This window comes from Mycteria americana, chromosome 1, assembly GCF_035582795.1.
Source record: "Mycteria americana isolate JAX WOST 10 ecotype Jacksonville Zoo and Gardens chromosome 1, USCA_MyAme_1.0, whole genome shotgun sequence".
NCBI classification, from domain to species: domain Eukaryota; kingdom Metazoa; phylum Chordata; class Aves; order Ciconiiformes; family Ciconiidae; genus Mycteria; species Mycteria americana.
Window position 1 is genome coordinate 179,729,258 of NC_134365.1, and position 25,273 is coordinate 179,754,530.

At 36.0% G+C, this 25,273-nt stretch overlaps 1 protein-coding gene across 3 annotated transcripts in view; it reads left to right on the forward strand.

Moving 5' to 3' along the window:
• Positions 1-25,273, forward strand: part of PIBF1 (progesterone immunomodulatory binding factor 1) — a 124,468-nt gene that overhangs the window by 15,567 nt on the left and 83,628 nt on the right. For all 3 annotated transcript variants that reach the window (XM_075527276.1, XM_075527266.1, XM_075527285.1), the window contains exons 6-10: positions 5,363-5,496; positions 7,553-7,661; positions 12,133-12,314; positions 16,872-16,997; positions 21,049-21,147. In XM_075527276.1, coding sequence (XP_075383391.1) covers positions 5,363-5,496; positions 7,553-7,661; positions 12,133-12,314; positions 16,872-16,997; positions 21,049-21,147 — 650 coding nt within the window. The remainder of the gene's footprint in view (positions 1-5,362; positions 5,497-7,552; positions 7,662-12,132; positions 12,315-16,871; positions 16,998-21,048; positions 21,148-25,273) is intronic.

Here is a 25,273-nt window from a genome sequence, read left to right on the forward strand (position 1 = left end):
CAGTGTACTATTTTCAGAGTTGTTTGCTTCCAAAGTGGTTAGTACCTTCCCTCAAACAGGTGTAATTTACTACTTGTGTGTTTCTCTCAGGGCTAAGAGAGAGTCTGAGAAGAAAAGCAGAATTTCTTTTGTAGCTCTAGAAGATTAAGTATTGCTTTCTTCTTCTGGCTATGAGTTTCTTGGCAATGTTTTCCTGGAATTCGGTCTTGATACAGTTTTATCAGGGCTTACTTTCTGTAGTTATTTTTTCTCTGTAAAGTTGCCTTCAGGACTTGCAATCAAATTTATAGTATGACAGTTATCTAAAAGCTATGGTTAGCTTGAAGACAAAGCTGGATGTATGTAGGACAAAGATCTCTTCTAAGACCTCGTCTCTGAATCAGGATTAGTAGCTGTCAGGTTTTGCTAGACAAACCTAACAATTTTCTCTGTGATAATGTTTCCCAGCTGGAGGAAAAATGTTTCTATAGTCTTCAGAGAATGAACGAAGCTATTGCACTCAAAGGGTCAGTTGGCATTAGATGTATCTGAATGTTGTAAAATTGACCCTACTGTTGCCACTCTAGGAGGACTGTGTTCCCTAAGACTTTTTTCTGAAGTTTGCACATCTGTAATTAAAGACTGCATTCTAGAACCCTTCCCCAGCCCCCTGACATCAATTCTTTCCAGCAGTGCTTTGATTACTTGGTCTTCACGTCTCTCTCTAGAAAGGACAGATGAGGCCTCAGCCTTAGGTGAGATATGTGCCTTCTTTCCTCCATTATTGTTAATATTTATCTTGTTCAGGAAAAAAAGCTGCAAAGAAAAATATTCCACCAATAACTCTTAGCTTGGGGCAGCAGTTTAACATTTCCAAGACTCAAGAAAACTTACGTATCTATGAAAGTTCCCTTTTCATCCAATGTCTTTCTACCTCTTTTGATATATAGCTATGGCTTATATAGACTGCTAGTTATTGTTCAGAAGGACCAAATGTCTTAATTCTAGTCTCTAATGCAATGATCTCAAGGATCCTTTTCACCTGAGAATATTTCACTGAAGATTCTCGTCAGCTCAAATTCAGAGAGAAAGAACTTTTTATTCCCCTCACTTTCTTTTGCAATAGAGGCACTTGTGCCAAAGCTTTTCTTTCTTACCTTTCTTGCAGAGCTTCCCTATTTTGGAAGTAGCTCAACTTTTTTGTTTATAATTTTTAGTGGCAGACAGTGCCTCATCTACAGTCCTTGGCAGATTACCAATTTCATATCAACATACTAGAAGAGATAGTTTATCCAGTTATGTGTAACTTCTTCCTGACATTTGGGCAGTTGTATTCAAATAAATAATGTATTGACCAATAATTTTTGAATACGTACTATACTATGTAAACAGATAGAAGCAAAATGTCATCTTTACTAAGTAGCAGCACCTCATCCAAATAACTTGAGGGAATTGGTTTTCACATCACAATAGTATAGTGACTTTACATTTGCTTAGGGCCTTTAGGTGCCTTAGGATATGAACAGGAAGTGCTGGCTTGTGTAAGTGATCCTTCAAAGATGGAGTTCTTTTAAAAAGCTGGATCACTTTCTTCCACAGGCTTATCTGTAGACAGTGTGAAGAAGTCATGCTACTTCTGCTTGATTGGCTGATTAATCTTTTCCTTGCATTTCTGTTGTTTATCTTCTTATCCCCAAAGGCTTTTTGAAAGATCAACTAATCCCTACTATGTGTTATGTGTCACTAACTTTGTTCAAAAAGTATGTCACCCAGTTTTTGTACTTGAAGTTTAGATAGGTGTTCATTTCAGTGACTGCTATAAGCTGCTGTTCATTCCAGATGGAGGATAACAGTGAAGCTTAATATCATAAAACTGAGGTCTGTCATTAGCTCTTTAGTTTCTCTACCAGTTTGGGTTTTAAATGGTACAGATCAGGCAAGTTCAGAATCTTCTTGCTTGAAACATCCATCTGTCGACAGTGTTTGTAAACCAAATGGAAGTGCTTCTTGGTAGGGACTGCTTCACATGCTCTGTAGAAACCACCTGTGCTGGTTAATACTAGGTCTCTTGGACAGCTCTGTTAACAATTTCTTTAGGCAATGTTTGCCTACCCATCTCATACAGGACACGTTTGTTTGTTTTAACAACCTCATCTGTCTGAGCTGCTACTCTGCAGTAGCAAAAATTAGTAAGAAGCTGAAGAAAAGCCATGCGTTGTTGGCAGGATCATGACAATTACGTTCCATGTGAGAAAGTACTGTTTGTCCTTTATTTTTTTTAGGGTTTATGGACTTACTTAAGTTATTTTTATTTATTGATGTTATTTCCAGGGCCTCATTCATGTCCTTGAAAGTGCTCTGTATCTTGATCCTTTTAAAAGCCCCCTTTTTGCTTCAGCAGGACAAAGCTGTTCATCAAGACTTCCAAGCTATCTCTTGAAGATAAATTGAAAGATAAAGCTGTTGCATTGCAGAGATCTTTTTTCAGTTCAGGGTATATGGACATTGTTATAAACTAAATTAACTTCATCACATGCAAAGCAAGGCTTATTCTTCCTGAGCACAGGCAGCTTGATTGTATGTCTTTAAGATATATTGCTATAGAAGTCCAGAAGCTTTTGTATCTGCTACCTGGAGATATGCATACCATATAGGGGTTTTTGTGTGTTAGCCTATAGACTGTTTATTAGCTTGCCTTGTCACATTTTTTCCTGTGATTAAAGTACAACTGTGACACCTAAAAAATTAGGTAGTTGGAAAACAGTGACCTATGCAGTAGAATTAGTATTTTTTTCAAGAATTACATTAAATCTTTAAAAACAAAACAAAACAAAACAACCCCCCTTTCTTTAATTATCTGTTTAACAGTTTGATACTTTAGGAATGTCTTAGTATCAGTTTTCAAAAGTAGAATTTAACTTCCCTCACCTTCCATGGAGTTACCATATTTCATATTATCATGATGTTAACATGACATTAATGACTGATTTTTTTATTTTTAAATAAAATTCAGAACCTGCTTCAGGTCTCAGGTATTAGAAGGAACTAATTTTATAGATACTTAACTGTTCTGCTCATTGGTGCTTTAGAGCTGTTTATGACAAATTTGTCCAGAGGTTAACCAATTTAATTTTATACTTTTGATAGTTGTCCTCTAGCTGCTAAATGTGTAATACTGTAGGAACTTCAATAGCCCACTCTGTGAAGGGTGTATGAATTCCGGCATGGTATTAGCAGCAGAATGGCACAGGATATCCACAGAGGGATTGTATCCAAACTTAATCTTTCAATTTCCACTTAAAAGTTAAGTGCCCTTACCACCATTTCCTATTGCAAGAGGAGTCATGTTTGCACTGTATAACAGGGTACTTGCACCTCTATGTTACATATTTGAAACTCTAGCTAACCTGTAGACAACACCTTTAAAAACATCTGACAGAGGCTTTACCATTATGATAATGCCATCTTTATAAATGATGGCATGTTAATTGATTTAAGAAGAAAGTGTTAATTTGTTTAATGCATATCCATTAATTAGGGTAAACATAACATACTGGTATATATGGCTTATTTTTAGGATGAATAACAATTGTGTGTTTAGATGACATGTTCTTAATGATACGCTGTCCAAAATCCTCGTGAAAGCTTTCTCAGCATTGTGATTATGTGATTGTGATGTAATGTGATTTTAGAGCAAGTGAAAATTACTAGATTTGTGAAATATAAAATGAAAATTTCTTATTTATCAAGAGAATAGTTACAGTATGTTTAATAGCTCAGAGGGCTTTTTTGGTAGTGTCTTACAAGCATTTAGGTGTGGTTTGGGTTTTTTTGTTTGGTTAGGGTTTTTTTTCCAAGAAGGCATTCTGTCAGTCTTTCAGTTAATAGTGCCTGTGAATTTGGTCAGAGTGTTCTTTGTGTCTTTGCATCCCTATCCTAGAGTATTATCCTTGTGTTCATTCCTCCTAGGAAGCTGTATTTAGGAATCTTCCACTCCATATATGCTGTTGTCCTAAACTTTTCTTGTCTATTAAAAACTAGCTAGACACAATTACTATCCTCTCTTATAACTGTATAAAACATAGCTTTCAGCTGATTTTGAAAAATTATGCACTTATAAAATGTCCCGCACTGCAAAATAAATTTAATTTGCAGTGGCTAAATGGTTGATTGAGTAATCACATCTTAAGGCAGTCATTTGGTTTTGTATTCACCTTCAGTGAATAATATTGTGATGTCCATTCGGTATAACCAGATGAAGTAATTGTTTATCAAGCATTCATTATTGAGCCTGCCATGTATCAACCATAGCAGAAAAGAACAGAACTCAGCAGTATTCTGAGAAACAGAATATGGAAAAAATCTAGATGCCCAGGGGTTATTCTTAAACTTTTAGCAAGCAACTCTTTTTGCTCTCCATCAGATTTCCCTAGTACAGGTGGATGAGCATTATTTTTTTAGTTGGTTTTGTGAAGAAATTACTAAGTAGTACAGCATTTAGGACGAGCAAGTAAGGTAAGCTTTGTGAAAATAAATCTCTACTTTGGAGAAAAATCTGAGAAATGAAGTCTAGATTGTGGATTAAGGTACAAAAGTCTGCTATTCCCATGGGGGGTGGGAGGGAAGAGTATTGATGATTAGGAAATTTGTTTATCTTCAAAAGGAATAACCAGTGCTTTAAAAGACAAATGCTTTCTGTGTGTTCTCTTGCTGTCTTCCCTTTTTTCCTAGTTCCTATAGTAGTCTCTCAAAGTACATCAGGAGGAAAAAGAAGGGAAAATGGAAATTAATGCTGATAGACCAGTAAATAAGCAACTTTTTTCTCTTCAACTTTTTTCTTTTTTTTTTTTTTTTTTTTTTCCTTCTTCCTCCACCAAAGCTTTGGATGATATGCTTCAGCAAACATAAGTCACCAGATACAATTTGGGAGTAACTGGCTGAAATTTTTCATATAATGACAGAAGTTCCCAAACTTTCTGAACGATCAATCCTCTTTCTTTTTTCCAAATGGACCAGCAAGTCTCATCACAAAGAAACTTGTTTGAAAATGTTGTAAGGGTGGTGTGACTTTTGTGCTCCTACTATAGGTTTGTAGACCACCGGCTGTATATATGAGGGTTACTGGTCTTTGAAGTTGTGCTAATGAACAAATGCGTTAGAAAAAAAATAGATACGTCAATCAACTATTTAGAATAAGATAAAAATAAGTTGAGTATCAGTATAGCTGGTTACTTTGTGATGTACGCTAGATTTCCAAATACTGAGATAAATGAAAATACTACCACTTGAATATTCATAAGAGGTCTTCACAAAACTTAGTCGGTGATTGCTTTAAGTAAATATCATTGTAGCTGTGATCATTTCAAAACGTTTTACCTTCTAGAGCTATGAAGACGAGAGGAGGAATCGGTCAGAGCTTGACGTTAGATGCCAGCGTTTAACACTGGAACTGGCTGATACCAAGCAGATGATTCAGCAAGGTGATTACAGACAAGAGAACTATGATAAAGTAAAATGGTAGGTATCTCTATAGTTCAAGTGTTCTACTAACATACAAATGTTAATAGATAAACTTCAACCCTGATTGGCCAGAGGTTTTAATTTGATTTTTGGCTTATACACACCACGGATATTTTTCCTTACCTCAGTCCACTAACAGTTCAATTATCTCCTGTAGTATATTGCAGTCGTAAGATGAACAACACTTTGAAATCTGATGCATCAAATTATCTTCCTAAAAGTTTATATTCAGGGATTTACTGTGTTTTCAGAAGAGCCTACCAGTCTCATTGCAACTGAAGAAGTGGGAGCTGTTGATGCCAAGCATCTTAGAACAAGTAATCTTTTTTTTTTTTCCCCAGTTTAAAAGCAATGATCCAATAAAAGGCCAGTACTCTACTGTGTGGTGCCTACACAGTGAATTAAGAGGGTAGGACCTTGGGAATTGATATTTAACAACTTAAGATATCCTTGTAACCATAAATTTGAAAGGGCTGTTGCGAGAACTCCTTGTCAGAGAATCTTAGGATTACCTAGTGAATTGATTTAACTGCAGGAAGCTCCAGTGTCTCTCTTCATTTTTAAAATATAGATTTTGGCATTCTAGCCTATGCTTTGAATGCCAGTCTCGTAAATAACAATTGCAAAATAGTGAAAATGGACTCCTTATAAATACACTTATAAGTGTATACTTCACAGTCCAGCTCCCAAATGGCTTTTTCAGTGTGCTTGCAAGTACAAGAAATCTAGCCTTTGGCACATTTGTTGGGGAACGGATTAAAAAAATAGGGATTATGAATAGAAAACACCCTGTCAGCTCCTTAGTTGTTCATACTGAATGGACTCAGGCACAGTTACTGACGCAAATGACTTTGCCACTAAGTCATTTGAAGGAGGTCTGTCTTCTGAATAACTGTTCTAGCTATATGTACTAAAATAGCTATATGTACTAAAACAACCTTGGAATCTACCTGGAAGCTTGTTACAAATAGGATGGTTTGATGCTATGGTTTGCTTCCCATGTGCAACTGCATCTTAATAAGTGGATTGTAATAACTTTCATGTGAATGGCCCCAGTGTTTAAGAGTGTACATTTAAAATAGTCTTGAGTTGAAAAAGGCATGAATGAACGTGCCAAAACTATATTTGAGAGAGTAGGCTGTATTCATCCGGGTAGGCACAGACGAAGGGGAGGGGAGAGCACTGTTGGCATGACTGCATGAGGATATTTGGGAGCATTGCAGGAGTTAATCACTTCCAGGCTTGTTTCTGCCTTTTAAAAATGCTATATTAAATCTTCTAGTTCTGGTGTACTACAAGTTATCTCAATTTAAAAGCTATGCTATGCTTAATATAAAACTGGTTAGCTTTTTTCCATACTGTAAGCTCATACTGGCTCATTCATTTCACTGTTCTGACAGGGCCAGGTAGAGTGGAGACATAGAGCTGCTTCTTTGTGCATATGGAAAGCACACTTATTCAGGATACCAACATAGCTTTTGCAGCTGTGTCATGTATATACTAAACATGAGAAGAGTAGTACAACCCCCTCTGGTATCAAGGGACTGTATACAAGGGAGAGTAGCAACTGAGAACAAGTACACATTGCTTTGTGTTTGATTAGGAAGATGGGAATGAAGTTGCTTTAGTTTTTCATCCAGCAAAAGATTCAAGAGAATGTCCTGGACAATAGCATCAAAAGCTTGATAAAACTAAAAGGATGGACAAGGGTACTTGCGGTTTATTGCTAAGAGGAGAAATGTATAGCCCAAAGTTACACTAAAGAAGAGTAATCAGAGGAGGATGAAATAATTTAGGATAGGAATTCAGGATTATTGTATTATAATTTAGGATTATTTTTTAAATACTTAAAAATGAAGAAAATCCTTTCATCTAATAAGATACTGTTGCAGGTGTTAATAACTAAAAAAGGTAAGACTATCACTAATTGCCCTATGAGTGACTAGTTGGAAAAAGTCAGTGTCATGAGCTGAAAGAAGGCTGAGAAATTTCAAATGCACAGGAATCTTGTTCGTTACACTTTGTGTCTAATAGTTTCACTTTATTTTAACAGTGAACGTGATGTATTTGAACATGAATTGTCAGAACTCAGAAGAAAATACGAAATATTAGAGGTGTCACACAAAGCACAAGCTAAAGAAAGAAATGATTTATCAAAAGAGGTAAACATAAGGTTCTTATTTCAGTAATTGTCTATTTCTTCACCTCAGGAATTTGATTATTTTTTTTTGTCTAATGAAATCTGTCAGGATCACCTGTAGGATTATAGAATAATTTAGATTAGAATGGTCCTCAGAAGTCCAGCTGGTCCAACCCTCCCATGCAGTGCAGAGCCAACTTAGGTCAGGTTGCTTAGAGCTTTGTCAAGTTTTGATTATCTCCAGGGATGGAGATTCCACAGCCTTTCTGGACAATCTGTTCCAATGTTTGTCCGCCCTCTTTGTGAAAAAGTTTTTGTGAAATCTAGTCAGAGTTGTTGCAGCTTTTTTCTGTTGCCTCTTGTCCTGTCACTGTGCACCACCAAGAGTCTGGCTCTTTCGATGCGTTCCAGCTGGATAGGTGAAGATAACAAGACTTTCCCCATCCAGATTTCTCTTATGAAGGCTGAAAAAAAAAAAAAACATTTCTCCCAACCCCTTGTACATAATGTGCTACAGTCCATGACCATCTTGGACTCATCTGGTCTTGCTCCAGTATGTTAATGTATGTCTTTATGGGGAGCTCAGAATGGGACATGGCACACCAAATACAGTCTCACAAGTACTGAACACAGGATAATAATAACTTTCTTCAACCTATTGTCTGCATTTTTGCTAATACAGCCTAGTGGGCACTTGGCCGCCTTTGCTGTCAGGACACACTTCTAGCTCGTGTTTAGTTTGTTCAACTAATATTTGCCTATCCAATCCATATTTTGCCAATTTTCCAGTAGAGATGTATAGGAGATGGCAGAAAGCCGTGCAAAAGTCCAGGTAAATGACATGGACAGCTGTCTCCCCATCCGTAGAGCCAACTCTCATCAGGTTTGCTAGGCACAGTTTGGCCTTGGTAAATCCATGCTAGTTGTTTCCAGTCACCTTTTCCTCTGTATGCATGGATATGGCTTCCAGGAGGATTTGCTTCATAACCTTTGCAGGGACTGAGATTAGATTTACCAACCTACGGTTCCCCGGCTCCTCCTCCTTGAAGGTGGATTCTGGTCATCAAAAGCCTTGCTCACTTGCTGTGATCTTTCAAACAGCTGGCCAGCCTCACAGCAATGTTGGCTGTCTCCCTCAACATTGGTCAAGCGCTTTCCATTTTTCCCTAGGCATTATGTACATGCTGTTTTCCTAGGTCTCTAGCTTAGTCTCCCTTTGCTTCAGTCTTCCAAACTCTGCCAATAAGCTCAGGAACCTGGGAGGCCCAAGGGCAAAATTTACCAGTGAAGGCTGAATGCTGTGAGTATGCTTTGTCCCTCAAAAGGTGCAGAACTAGTTGTAATAAAGTTACAACTCTTTCTGACCAATAGTGCCAGTAGGGCAGAGCTACTGTATGGCTTATGTTTTGCTGTGTATGTTTTTTCTAGACATCAATAGAGTGCATAGTTTTTCTTCTTTGTGACTCTAGTAAAATAATGGTTCAGTTGCCCGAAGTTTCCTTCACTTCGCCTTTACAGAAGTTAGTTCTGTGTCAGGAACAGAGAGGCTGCTATTCTGGACCTCTTCTTTCTATGATACTGCCTATTGACAAGAGGAATTCCAGTGCTGCTTCCCTTCTGGGCAGGACTATCTACTAGGATTGAGGGACTGTGTTTCTCTACTGTGTCTCCATTAGTCTTTGAAAGTCTTGCTGCTGGGAAAATGAATAAATGCCTCATCAGGCACAGAGGGGTTCTCATCTTTGTTAGGGTTCCACTGAGTTCCGATCCAGTTAGGTCGGTCACTTCACTCAGATCTCAGTCATTGCCATTCTGGTAGCACTAGTATTTTACCGGGAAATGTGTTTCTGCTGCTCCAAAGACATTCCAAGAGCCAGAGGCATGTCAAGTCAAGAGGAATGTCCCTTGCTGCTTCTCTGTTCATTAATTCATTCATCCAAGAGTTACGAATTGTGTTCAGTGATGGCTCCCTTACTGAGCGTGTATGATAACTTTTGGGTCAAGGGACTCAGAGAAACGTACGTAGAGAATGTTTCCAAGTCCACTGCCTTGATCTATAGGACTTTTGATGGTTTATGTCAGTACAAGCTTCCATTACCCAGTATCCATTTTCACTATTTCTGCATCTAGGGAGGATTTTCACTATTTTCTGTTCATAGGGAGGATTGCTTCACTGAACCTTCAGGATTAATTATTCACCTTAAGTAAGCGAGTTACAATAGAATCATCCAAAACTACTGGAATCCCTAAGGGATTTTTCCCTTCATTGGATGTAGGTGTAACTTTGCAACAGCTTTTTCGGGAGGGAGAAGAGGGTTTTACTGTATCTCAAGAAATAAACTGAAAAAGTTTCTATCATCATTGACTAATTATCAGATGGTTTGTAGCCCAGTGCAACTTTGATGCAAAAATAAGACTATTTTTTAAGCTGTGTTTCTGTATAGAAATCTTTCTAGGAAACACCAAAAGGAATAGAGAAACAATTGATTGGTTGTTCTGAATTCATTTGTGAATTTATTATTTAACATGATATGAAAGGGGCACTGCATGAGAAGGTTGTTCTTGACTTCTGTACTGGTCCAGGCAAGAATCAAATGGAGGATCTTTGTGTGTTAACACTTTGGAAGCTGAGTAAATGCGACCAATTACGCCTGAGAGAATTCAGGGGAGATTGTGTTCCTTAGTGTCTCTCTATAACAATGTTACAGATAAAATAGTGGCTATAACTACCACTTTAATGATCGTACTCCTATGCCTAATTTTACAGGCAGCCATAGGGATACTCTGAAGCACTAGGGAAGAAACTGAATTTCTATTAGAAAATATCTTTTATATTCTCCTCTTTTATATCAGTCTGAAAGCTTTGTTAGGCTGTTTATTCATCAGTGTTCTAGCATCATAAGAGGACATCAAAATGCAGGTTTGTTCTCAGCATATAACAATGGCCAAAAAAGTATTGTCATGTACATCAAGTTTATATGTACGCATCAAGTACTGCAGTGTAGCAGCAACGATGGCTTTTTTCATTAACTTCATACTAAATTAGTCTGAGAGGGAATAAAAGTAGCACTAATTTAAACTAAAATACAACTTCAAACTGTGTGATTACTTGAATCTCCTGGAAGGTCTGTGGTGGTTTTTGTGTATGCTGATATAGTATCACAAGTTCTGGATTGGAAGAGCATACAATTGTAAGTGTTTACACAGTATTTATTCCAGGGGAGCAGGAGTTGGAGGGGTAGTAACTCCTAGATTTCTTTCTTCATGTAGTAATCCATGATGCCTGTGTTCACTGTGGATATACATATAACCTGTTACTTGGAGAGAGGGGACATTTGTGTTTTTTCCTTAAATAAAACGAAGCGTAGGACAGGCGTTTATACATCACCCTCTGTGGTGCTCAGCAGGTGGGCAGATAGAGAGAATCATGCCTCTAAGAGCTGCTTTTTTTTTTTTTTTTTGGTATGAATTTTCAGCTGTTTAACTAGTTGCTCCATGCCTTTGACTTGAGTATCTCCCTTCAATAACCTTTAGTCGTTTTATGACTCAGGAAGGGTGAATTCTATCTAAAACGTGTACATGATGTCTTTATAGCTTTGGGGGATGTATTTCTGATAAATTATTAATTTATCATTCTTTGAACTTGGCATGTGACATCCTCAGGAGCTTAAACAGCAAAGTTATTTAAGGTGATAAAACTGCGTTTTACTGTCACGAGTAAGGAGTTAGGCCACTCTGCACCAGTGCCATTATGCTCTGTGGCCGTTCTCTGACAAAGTTCACCTCAAATAGATGGAGACTACTCTCTCCCGTGCCACTTTCTTCTTGGAGTAGTAAAGATGACTGATCTGGTGATTGGGAAGGCTGTTACAGAGACTCACAAGATATTCATGTTTCTACTTTAGCATCAGTTCAGCCTTCTGTAGCAACACCATGCTAAATGAAAGTCAAAACAAGGCACGCATAACCCTCTTTGCCCTTGGTCCTAGCCTGGAACGTTAGTTTGTCCACGACAATCATGAATATACTTCAGCCCCAGAACTAACAGTTTTACCATTTCTTTATGGAGCAATAATCACTGTGGTGCCCTTAAGCTTTTCACTTCTGTTCCTGAGAATGTTGTAGCCGGTATGATGACAGGTTGGCACCAAGACTCAACATCAGTATTTCTGATGTAGTACTGTTCAGTACTATCACTATTTAATACTTCAGTACTGTTTAGATACTGAGGTAGATTAAGAGGCACTTTACCTCTTTTTCAGGTGCCAGCTACCAGAAAAAAAAAAAGTGAAAAGTCATAAAATTATAATTTTATTAGTCTTTTTTTCAGCATAAAGCTTCACCAACTTACATTAAACATAAGTGTAAGTAGAGTTTTTTGGTTCAGGTGATTTCACAGAAGAGAGTTAAAATGAAATTGCAAATACGTGTACATAGGTTAAATACTTATCTTGAAGTTCATGTTAAAGTGTTCTTTTTAATGCCTTTTATAGTTGGCAACCATACAACAATCCCTCAACTTGTTGCAAAAAGATAAAGATTATCTTAATCGCCAGAACATGGAGCTTAGTGTTCGCTGTGCACATGAAGAAGATCGTCTTGAAAGACTTCAGATTCAGCTAGAGGATGCCAAAAAAGCTAGGGAAGAAATGTATGAAAAATATGTTGCATCCAGGTAACTTATTGTGTGTTCACTTCTATCAGTAGTCAAGTTATTTAACTGTTTTCCCTTGTTTCTTGCACAAATCCTATTTTATTAAAAAAAATTTAACTTTCAGAAAGCTAGTCCATATTTGTGTAACTAGAAACAGAACACTTCTGTTGGGTCTTAATGTGTATAAGGAAATTTTTTTTTAACTCTTTGATATAAGACCATAGCAGTGAAGATGTCAGTATTGAAAGTTTATGGCAACTATTCTCTTAGGTGTATATAGAAATTTACGGAGGTAACTGTAATTAATTACAAAAGAGAGAAAAAGTCTTTAAAGTGCATATGTTACATATCTCCTCTCCCTCCATGACCTTTATTAAAAACAGGAGTATCTGAAAGACAATCTAAATGATTATTGCAGAATAAAATGTATTTAATTTTCACAAATGTTTAAAATAGGACATAGTATTTTTCATATCAGCTATTAGAGCTATCAGTCTTTCATCTCTCAAGTTCAAATACAGATTCCCTAAATGCAGCCTTGAGAAATAAATTGATCATTTTATGCTAGCCACAATGGTAAATAGTGTCAAATCCTTACGCTATTTGAATTGGTATAGATGTATGTATGTATGGGATGTTGAACAAGAAACACTACACTATTCAGCTACATGTCTTGCTACACTACAAAATTTCAAACCACATTTAGATTTTTCTTATTCAGAATTCAAGGTTATCCAGTTCATGTTATTTCCCTACATCTAGATGTCAAAAAATACCATTTCCATATATATCCCAAAATTACATCAAATATTTGCCTGTATGTACTTCAGTAACGCACATAAAACCATTTTTTTGTTAGTATTGTCCTTAAAAAAACACCTGTGGGTTGAATGAATGAGCTTAGAGTATGAAGTAGGTTCAGCTTCTCTTCAGCTGCTTCCTTCTGTCTGAATCAAGAAGATGGAACTGCAAACAGCATCTATAAATCTTGTGTCCTTGTATAACTAAGATGAAGTCTGCTAATATGACTCTCCTGTAATGCAACTAAAAGACAAATTGTTATCTAAATGGAAATAGAAGAGCACTCTACGGAAATTATAATCTATGGAGTTCCAGCCCATATTGCTTATCAGAAGTGTTTTTAATACTCTGTTTTTCCTTTCAATGCAGTCACTTAATCTTTTTTTAATTTGTTTTACATATGTATATCTCAGAACTATGTTCACCTGGAACTTCTGCATTTTAAATAAATTTTTAAGACTTGCTTTTAAATGGGGGTTTAAAAAATCATGCAGCTCTGAGCAGTCTTCCTCTAGAAATGTGCTTGTAAGCAGTAGCTAGATTTCTGTTTCTAGAAAACCACTGTGAACTCCTTACCCTGTAATAATGATGTAGAGGCACCTTTACAGAGCTGTCTCCATTTGAGGAACCTAGAAAGAGACATATATAGAAAGAGACATATATCTGTACCACAGTGTGAGATACTGTGCAAGCCTACTTCACTGTCCTCTGGAATATCAGAGGTCTCTGTCTCTTGCATTTTGATACCAACTAAAGAGAAATTCTGACTCTCACTTTGCCTTTAGAAATCTTGATACTGTCATTGGGATTCTGTACTGTTACCAAATATCTCTCTTGACTTCATTGGTATTGGTGACTCTCTTCATGATGCTAATTTTCATAGGACAGGTATTAACTAATGAGTATTAACTAACTCCAGAGACTGTTACTGTCTTTTGCAGGGACAATATAGCATAGCAGAGAAGACAGTGTAGTGTATTGAGCAGCAGGTGTAGGACTGCACTGCAGCTTGGGCAGCCTAGGTTGTATTCAAGGTTCCGCTGCTGACCTGCTGCTGACCTTTGAATAAGTCATTTCATAATGTAAAAATGTAATGTAAAATGTAAAAATGTTAATGTAAGATTTCTTTTGTAAAATGGGGGTAATAAAGCACTTTACAAAAGGATGCTAAAACCTGCATGTGATCTGCAATACTGCAGAAGCTATCCCTTCTTTACATTTTCCCACGCACATGTACATGCTGTGTATGCATCTTCTGAGAGTGTGTCCCATAGTGGGGATTCCTGTCTATCCAGCAATTTAAACCATCCATCTCTCAGGTGAAATACCTACAGTATTAGGTTTCTTAGAGAGCTCTATAGAATCCTATTTATTTGTTAGATAAATTAGAGGTACAAAAGCAGAGCAGGATAAAACTGTACCAACTAATGGACATTCTACAGTCCTCTGTGCTACCTCAAGGCCACATCACTTTGGGTAATAAGCTATTTGCTACCTTTTGAAGAATTTGAGGCTTTTTAATGCTCGCTTCACATCTGGATCTCTTTTGGTTGCTGTAGTTCAGGAATGAAGATGATGAAATCAAACCCAAGTATCTACTTTTAGGAATAAAGAATAATTCACCTTCTGGTCACCATCAGAACTGCTGGCATTGGGGTACTGTAGTTAGAAAATTACAGACTTTAGGAAACTGAGGGATTAACCTGCCAAATTTTAAAAAAGTCACACTTCAAAATAGGTTGAGATGGTGGCAAGATGAATGGCAGCAGCTCATAGCTGCAGTTCTTGGCAATCTGTGTGTAAGCACAGACCAACTCAAAAGATTTCCCTTTATATGTTTAATCTTAAAACACAATCCATAGTTGCATTGAGATGCTCAGATCACATTTAGTTGATTTGCAGTATAAAGCCTTATAAATAATAGGCTTGGAAAAAAGCTCATTAAAGCCTGCAGCCTGAAGAAGGCAAAACAACTCGATAAGGCAAAAACATTTTTAATTACTGCTCAAGCAAAAGACTGTAACAGCAGGTCAGGAATAAAAATTACAAATGATGGTCCTTTGCTTCAGCAGCAATTCTGTGCTTATTAAAAGGCATTGGCAAGGCAGTCAAGCTATATACTCGGAATATGCCCTATACTATACCACTTGTTTATTTTAGTCATCATAAAGATAAGTGTGGCTTTGAACTGTATTCTGGTGACATCACTGTGGGTGTTCAAGATTTTTCCAGATTCTTCTAATTTTTTCAGTGAACCTTCCTGACTTTTAGCAGTCTTGCCATGGGAGGGAAGGTGTAATTTCTGCAGTGACAAAAATTTATTTTTGGCAAGTAGTAATGGTAACAGCAAATTATCTGAGTACCAAGAAAATGATAATGCTCGTTGATTCTGCGCATAAGAATTGTATCCTGAGGTCCTGATCTTCAGCATTCTTCCCCCCCCCCTACATATTGAGCCATATAACACATAAAGAACACAAAGTTTCTAATGGGGACCTTACATTCTGATACAGTGTGGTTTTGGGGGTTTTTTTTGTTTGTTTTTTTATTATTATTATAAACTTCCTCATTGTATCAAAGATCTTTGTAAAGTATTTTGCTGTAGTGTGGTGCACTTGAGGAGGGAGAGGAAATACATTTGCTTTTACTGTGAAAGGTCAGCTGAAATTCAGTGTTTCAATAAAAACTAAACAGGAAAACCTGGACAGCAAACATTCTGACATTTAAATATTTTGAGGCTTTTAGTTAATGTGAAGGAGTTTTTGGCCAGCTCAAGTACTGACTTCTAAAAATTATGGGCTATCACACAATTGGAAGTCGGAAGAAATCTAACACTTTTTACAGTTGTAAATGCACATTTCTTCATAAACATGCTTTCATTTCCAAACCTGTAGTTTCTACCAGTTGCTTCACTGCTGTTGATTATTCTTGAACATTAACTAGATGCTATAAAATTTTAACATTCCTTAGCTGTTAAGTACTTACAACATAAGCCTTTTTGTAGTTTTGTAGGAGAAATTCTTTATGGGATTCCCTACAATCTGTTATGGGCTTCCAAAGTTACAAAAAGATGTCAATATTACTCTGAAATGAAATTCGTTTATCCTGGAATCTTCTGATATCTGCTGCTTAAAAACTTAAGTATGTATTTTAATTAATTTATATGTCACACTGACAGGATAAATTCCTAAATCTTGGGGTTTTTTTGACTTCGCAAATCTCCACAGCATGTAATGTTCAATGTTTCTTGTGGTGTTTTTTCCCCATATGAGGTACAAATAGTACACAACAAATTCTTATAAGTAGCATGGCAATATTGTAAGTTAGCAAGTTAATCTACCCTCACCCAGTGATGAAGAAGCTAGAAAACTTTGGAAAGAGAGGAATTATCTTTTTTTTTTTTTTTTTTTTTGAGTGGTTAATTAATATGAACACTCATGTAGAGGCTGACAAAGAATTTCTGGAAGAATGTTAAGCATAATGGTGCGTGATTAATCAATGTCAAATTACTTTAAAAAAATTAAAATAGTATGCAGAAAGCTTTTATTTATTCTCAATTAAATATTATTTATTCCTGATTAATTTTCACTCAATTTGCATAACAACATAGGCTAATAGGTATTTCAAGCAATTTGGGAGGAAAATGAGTAAGAATTAAAATAAAATGTAAAATCAAGAAGTGCTCTGCTGTACTTGTACAGCCATACCTGAATTTTTGATATTTGGGCCAGTGCAATTAGTTTTAAATTCCCGTGTTGTGTATTTGTTTATTTACAGAGACCACTATAAAACAGAATATGAAAAGAGACTGCATGAAGAGTTGGAACAAATAAGGTTGAAAACAAATCAAGAAATCGAGCAACTAAGAAGCACTTCAAAAGAGATGTATGAACGTGAAAACAGGTAGATAAGATGCAGGCAATAACCTAATTAGGGCAAAAATGACCAAGTACTGTTTTGGGCTTAGGTATAATCCTAGTTGACTGGCTCTTTGAGAGGTGATCAAAATATGAGAATTTAAGTTCAGTTATAAAACTAATGAGAATCTTGTAAAAACTAAAATGAAATGATACTTGTACAGGAAATATATGGTGTTATATTTATTATTAAATGATGGGCATCCAACATTGTCAATGAAAAGTATTATTAAAATTCATGTTCTAGATAAACATTAGTGGTTTGAAGTTTGTGCAGATGTATAGTGTTACTTAGTTAATACAAAATGTGTTGGCTTACCTGTCATGCTATATGGGCAATCTTGAAACTGTGCCAGGAAACCAGAAGAGAAGGTGTTGATGCAGAAAGTAAGGCAGAAAAAATAAGGGAAACCAATAAGACTTATGCCTTTCTAAAATAAATCTATTTGAGATTGTTTACAGCATTATGATTCACAAAAGCATTGATTTCCTGTAAATTATTGTAAAATCCTCTTTTGAAGAAGATCCTGCAAAGACCTGCGTATTGAATTTTGTATGTGTGTCATCTTGTTGAATTGCATGGAATTACATGCAGAGTTAGGCACATACATAAGCCTTTAGGATCTAAAGATTTGGACTTTTGGCACTGGATTTCTTTTTGAGCTTGTTTTTTGCCCCTTTTATTCCTTTAAAATGGGAGGAGCGCTTAATAATTCATTATAACTTCATTGTAGATGTCCTAAAAGTGTCTTGTGGAGAAGGAAATGACTGTAGTAAAAAGATATTTGTGGCATCAGCATCTGTTCCTCTAATAGGTAGTTTTGTTACTGCTTGGAAGAGTGAAAAAAGAACATGACTCCTGCTGTCTGTCTTCCAGTCAACTGAAAGGTTCTAATTAAAAAAAAATTACATCATTGTGTAGTCTTGCAAGTGTGAGTAAAATACACACACACACATATACATCCACACCACTTCCTGTATGCAAATCTATTTTGAATTATAAAGTATGAATTTAAACCTCCACTGTTGGTGGAGATTTGACAAGGGTCTGTATATCATTGAGAAAGCTACTGAAAGATATTTCATTTGTATCTGGAACCAATTTACAGAAGTTTTGTTCCTCATTTTGAAATAATTACTTCTGAAATGTAAATCCCTTAGATTTGATTTCATATTTTGCCAGAAAGGATCTTTAGCATGTGCTCTTTCTATAAAATACTAAAAATTTCCACCAGAAGACAGTGCTTCCCAGTCCAAGGTGTCGCTCAATGGCGAGACAAATGGAACCTCAAATTGTGAGCAAAGCAGTTTGCAGTGAAGTTGTGTGATGTGATGAGATACTGACTGTGACTGAAAAAAAGCTAAGATGCTGGTTTCATCTTCAGGCTCAAAGCATGGAATGGTATTACAGCTAAGCTAATCTAATATTCAGTTGCTCTCACTCCTTACCACTTGGCCAAGCCTGGTGGGCCTGATGTTTCCCTTGAATTTCTTTGTACTTACTTTACACTTGGATGAGTCAGTTCAAGAAGCTAAGAGGGGCAGGGAACCAATGGAAAGGTGATGCTTTCATTCTTATTTTATTTGGGATCAGTTTAACTTGTTTGGTTGTAGTAAACATTGGCTATGTTTGCGTTAGCAAGCATGAGTGAATTCACAGGGTACGTGAATGTCTGCATGAGGTTTGACTTTGGATTAGCTGTAGTCTGTTCCCATCGATCAAATGCAACTTAGTAGTTTTGAGCATGTTAGATGCTCTCCCTGAGCACATCTTCTGACTTGGTTCAATCCGACTGGAATCCAATTTGTGTACTCTGAAATAGTTTCGGGATGTGAACTGGAGTGCAATAAATGGCAGTTGCTAAGAGTTTTATTTCAAAAGCTAATATAGATGCCGTTGTGCTTCTGCTTCCCCTCCCCTGATCCCACCTTTTTTTTTTCCCATACCTGTTCATGAATCTGTAGGTAGTATTTCTGTCCCATTTTAGAAGGGTGCTTTCACTTGTATGATAGGCTTGCTGGATACCTGATGGTCCATATGGCCTGTATGTGCAGCCATCAGATAGGTGCTTTACCTCTTTTAAAGTTGCAATCACGCTATCTGAAAACGGGCGGTATCGCTAGTGTGTTTCCTAGCACTGTTGAAAATATTTCAGCAGAAGTTACATCACATCTGTGATTGTCATCTTGTTGGTTGAGTAGTACCTCACTTGTGCCCTTTTTCCTTCTATTGCATTTTCAACTGATTAGCTATTCAGTTAAGCAAAATAGTTTATTGTCTAAGCGAGTCGCTGTATATCTCTTACCATTTAATTTTTATCCCACTTCAGTTACTCTAGTCTTCAGATACAACATTGCACTCCTACTCTGAGCCATAATATGCTTGATCTTAATGCTGTTAACAAAACTAATTACCATGTTCTTATATTTTGGTATGAGTCAGTTTTAAAGAATCTACTCTCAAGATCAGTCCCTGAATTTCATCAGTAAATTTTGTAGCCCAGTAACTCAATTTTTAAAGAAAATTTTGTTATCTTTCTCTCATAGCCAGTTAACTGTTACATAATTCTAATGTTGATTCTTCATAAGTAACTACTTCCTATTCATATAAATTTCTTTGACTTCAGAAAAGTACCATTGATAACATTTCCTTAGCCTAGAAAACAGTCTTTCATCCAAAAATTATATACCTTTAGTGTGGCTAAAATGACCTAGGATAGCATTTACATGGGCTTAAAAATTTTCCATTTACCTCTATATCTTGACTTTTCTCTTTTCTTCAAAATTTGCCTCAGACTATAATTTCATTTTGCTTTAAGTCAAAAAGTTCCTGTGGGGGAGGGGGGAAGAAGCAACTTCAGTGGGAAGGGCTTGGTTGCATCTACATTAACAGTTTAGTTCAGATGAAGAATGTGGTTTTGAAGTGAAACCCCCTAGTCGTTGCTGCTTGCCATGTTTTTGCATGCCTCACAGTTTGTGCTTGAATTTGCAGTATTGTGCTCACATTTGTAGCATGTGAACAGGATTCCTTTCAGGTTAAGTGAAATTGAAAGGAGTCTCTAAGATCATCTCATATATTCCAAATGCTAGTGGGTGTTCAGGTCACAGGAGCAAATCAGAAGTAGCTTAAAGTAAAATCCTCAAAAATGGTCATAACGTAGGTGTCTGGTCCTCAACAACCACTGTGTGCAAATTGGCTCCTACTGTGTTGCTGTTTAGTGCAACACAGTCATGGAGATACAACTTGTAAGCACTATCTAAGCAGTATTTCCCCTTAATACAGTTTATAGCAATGGTATGCTACAGGCAGAATACAGATTAACAGACTGTTAATACCTATATCATTTTTTAACACAAATACTATATGTATTATTCTTCATATGATACTACTCTCATTTGTGTCAGTGAAATAACAATGAGATATTTTGCAAGTCTTGACTGATTCTTGGTTAAAAAATTGAAAAAGTATAGATTGATTGCAATAAAATGTTTGTGTTATTTTATGGTTCTATGCAGATCAAAAATGATGCCAGCAATAGAAGCCAGGAGACACCAATGATATGCAATAACCTATATATCAGACTAACTAGCCAATTAGTTGTATGTGGAAGTAGGATTTCTATGCCTAGCTAATCTTTTCCTGCTCTATCATAAAAGTCATCTCAGCTAGGAGGACAGCATTCCCCTAATTTTTAGTGAAGTACCAAGCAAAATTATTAGAATTTATTTAATTCCTACAAAAAATAAGTAATTTACAGTTCTAATATCCTAGAACTATTCATATATTTCTACATATAAATAGGTGGTTTGATCATTGTTTTTAGAATTTCAGAACTGGAAACTTTGCTGGTATATATGAAAGTAATCTGAAGTAAAGCCTCTGTAATGAATAGGCATATAGATAGACAGACCCCTCTATCATTTGATAAGAATTGAAGAAGGTAGTATTGAAGTTAAGTTCAGTCAGTAGTAATTCATGAAGCAAAACAGTCTTTTTCCGAACAGATTCTTGACAGAATAACTTTTGTTTCCTTCAGAAATTTGAGAGAAGCGAGAGATAATGCTGTCGCTGAAAAAGAAAGAGCAGTTATTGCTGAAAAGGATGCTTTAAGAAAGTACGATCAACTCTTAGAACAGTAAGTATCTTTTAAAATGCATATTAAAAAATCTAAAGGTATAACTATCTAAGGAGTTTTAGGTAGGAGGAATGACTGCTTTGGCCTTCTGCTTATAAAGAATAAATTGAATTACAAATGTTTTGTTTAAATGAAGTTACAGATTTAATTCTAGTAGTAATTTTTTTTCCATTACCAGTGCAGTAAAAATATGGAAGTTTGATTCTTCTCCTACAATCCTGTAAAGACAAGCAAACATAATCATGCATCTCACAGCAAGAATGTGGATTTCATACTGTACAGTAGCAGTGGTCAAACTCTGAATCTGTTCTGTTGGTTTTTTTCTTTAGTTGAAAGTAGAAAATTATCTTGTATGGTTACTTCAATTAATAGTTTTTGTAAAGTGTGGATAGAGACCAGTAGTCATGAACAGTTATGCTTCCTACATGCTTCTTTTCCTACTGCTGTCTCTTCTCAGTCTTTCATATCCCATGTATAAAATATAGTGTCTATACAAATGTACAATTCTATTCATGTGGAGAAGGAAACTATAATTGATTTTCTGCCTGTTTACAAGCAGTCTTACTATCCTGCTCTGCAGCACCTTGTCTTCACTTTTTGTTAATTTAGAATATTAGCTATAGTAAATTATGAGGTAATTTAAAACTATGGACAGTAATCAAAGCTGTTCTGGGTAAGCTTGTCATGTGTCCTTAATTTTGGACTTGATTCATTGTTTAATTCACATCTTTTTTCTAAAATGAAAAGGTCAGTTCATTAACCAACTGTGCCACCTAGTCATCTACTCAAAGAAAATACTTGATGTGAACTGTTTTTGCTTGGAATTGTTTTTAATTACAAGTAGTAATCTGTTAAAATGTTGTTAGCTTAAGCATAGGCACAAATTAATTAAAGCTTTTAATTTTTATGTATAACTCCTAAATTGCAATGGTGCTATTACTGAAGAAATAGCATTGCCCCAGCATAGCCACAAAGGACTGAAAAAAATGTCAGTGCTAACTAGTGGTGTGAAACAGTAGGGGTAGTTCTAGAATAAACGAGATGGGTCAGAGGACTTGATATCCATGCTGAGTTTCAGGGGTTTGACTTCAGATTAATTCTAGTTAGGGCTGAATGGGCCCAAGGGTGCTGAATGCCTTTTAGTGGTTAGAGTGCATTGCAGGTATTCTTGGATTCTCAAAAAGGAATTCAGTTAGCAAACTCTGAGATGATGGCTCCACAATGCAAATCAAAATGTGGAAATCAAAGCTGGTTAAGTGGGGACAACCAGGAAACTTGGTTCAAAACTGACCTCCTGAGTCAAAATAAAATGCTAATGTGAGCCAACTATGTGTTTCTTTCTGATGAGACTCCTACCTTTCACTGTGATAAGGCTTACTATGACATGTGGGGAGTTCATCGAATTGGAAGCTCTTCTGGAAAGTAGGTCTGGTGTACAATAATTTAAGTATGCACACTTTCTTGTTTTTAATGAAAATATCAACTTTATAATTCTTACCATATTTATTTCTAAATTTCAGAACCATGGAGAAAATACTTTTCTATGCTGCTGTATTACCACTCATATAATGTGTCATTTTTTTCATGTTGTTGCTTTTTGGAGGAGGGAAGTTCCCCTGCAATCAGAAATGTAGGAAGAACATTTTAAAATGCAAGTTTTAGAGGGGAAAAAAAGAAAGTTAGTAATATGCCATTTGTTGCCATCTTGTTTGATACACTCATGATTCTGTCCTCCTGTAGCTTTTTCTAGTGGTAAGCTCTCCAATTAAGTAAAACTCCCTTCCTCAATTTAAATAAGTTAATAAGGTGATTAATACTGTTTTTTGGAGTTCAAAGAAGTAGCTTATTCCTCAGAAGATTATGCTTTTCAGATCAAAAACTTCTGCTTGGCAAAATGAAAAAACCCATACTTCCCTTCTTTAAAATGTAGGTGTCTCTAAAACTATCTCCCTTCTAACCACAGTACAGGTGTCAAGACCGTGACTTTTTCCACATTCCAAATCATCTACCTAAATGAACTGCAAAGTAACAAACTGGTGTTATGAGATGGAATAAATGCCTTAACTTAAAAGACCCCAAGTTCTGAATTCACTGTGGACTGACATGTGGCAGTTCTGTGAAATCACAGAAATTTTCTAATATCACGAGAACCCCCTAAGATAAAAAAGGAATACCTGTGTTGTCCAATTCTATATTTAAGTGATTATAACAGCTAGTTCTACTTTAGTGAAAACAAGGTGACTCATCATAGTTACCACTGGTGTCATCATCTGTATAAACAAACACATTTGAAAGCTTCAGAAGTATGTGGAATGTTGACTGGCCTGAATGGTGGTTAAATAAAGCCCCTGGCAAATCTTGTGATCAGAAGTGTAACTAATACCCAATTTTCTAGTCAAGTGCAGTTATTTTCATTTTTCTTAGTGATGTTTGTGATAGCTTTTTGTAAACAGCTGTTTACAAATGTCAAGGAAATACCAAAGTGATACTATTAATGAAAGAGTTATATTGAGAAAGAATCTGCTGTTTCAACCTCGAAGTAGATCACTATGATGTCAGGATTTAAGTTTTGTTGCTCTCTTTGCTATTATACATCTGTAAATTGTGTGAGAATCCACGTTTCATTTACCTGTGACAATGAAAAAAACTTAACTGATTTGATCTTTTGGATTAAACTGTGGTCAATGTCACACATGTTCTAAAAGAATTATGACCAAAGGGAAACATTTTCACTTTGTTTTAAACTGCTGGTAATGTTACTAAGATTTTTTTCTAATTTTAAAGCTATTATTACCTCAATTGAAAGTGTCTCGGGGTTGAATGATGAGAGCAATTCTATAACAGCTCCATCATCTACTACATAATAAAGTGTAGATACTAAATATGTTCCAACTTTTCCTTCTCTTGAATATTCCTGGAGTGTTATTTTCAATCTGTTCACTGTTAATCTGTTACTTCTCCTTGCCAAAAAAACCCAAACCCAACAAAACAACAACAACAAAAAAACCAGCACTGAAAAGTAGAACAAACGCATCCTGGTTTCCTATCATTTTTTTTCCTACTGGTTAAATTTCTAGTTTCATATAACGTGCAACATCAAACTGAAATGGTTCCTTTGTTCAAAGTGGACTCTAAGGCCTAATATGGGGTGAACTCATACAAGAGCACTTCACCTCAGGGAATGCCTACAAGAGCCATCTCTTGCCTTTGATTGTTCACTTCCTTTAACCCTTAAGGAGTCCTTTTTCCAGGACTGTACAGCTCATCTCTATCAGTGGAAACTGGTTTAAAAATTCCAGAATTACTGGGAACACAAGGGAAATCCACAGATGGTGTGATTTTACAAAATCTTATTTTCTTAGTGACCAAAATAAATCAGTACTCTGTTACAGTTGATTGCTGCTCACATGATGTACTCAAGGTGATTTTTCTTTTCCTGCCTTTGTAATGATAAAATGAGAAGTGTAGAAAAATGAAGAGAAATAAAATAGGTATGCAGTAAACAGAAAAAGAATATTCAAGAAAATTGCGTTATGGCAATATGATTCCGTGAACTTCGCAGTGGGCACTATTTATAAAAAAGCTCAGTTTTGTAAAAGCTGATGGGAGGTTTCAATTCCTGCCTCTGTCTATGAGGTAATAGGATATTTTTAAGTATGTACTCTTTTTTTCTTATTTGAATATGCACAGGTGAGGAAAGGGCATTTTTAAATGATGTTTTTATAGTTGGGTTGAGTAAAGTCAGGATGATGGTTACAAAAAATAGTTTAGAGTCTTAGGTTTGTTCTACAAAGATTTAAAAGGATTTTGGATTATTATTTAAACATTTCTGGATTGATGTGTATAGCTCAGCTATTTAAAACTATTAGAGTTGTAATGTACAATCTGCTAAAGGTAAAAATACCTTTAGGAGTATTTTTAGTGTTTCTATTTAGAAATGCCTTTCTCAAATAAAAAGCAAAATAGAATAAAAGTCATTGACATTTCTTGATAGCAATTGTCTGTGCTTTATAGGTTAAAAAAAAGTATGCAGAAAGTTCTCTGTATGATTGTGTTTACCTATTTAATGCTTTTCTTACCAGTCAGCTGCAAGCCATGTATACATTTTGGAGACTTCTTTTAGCCT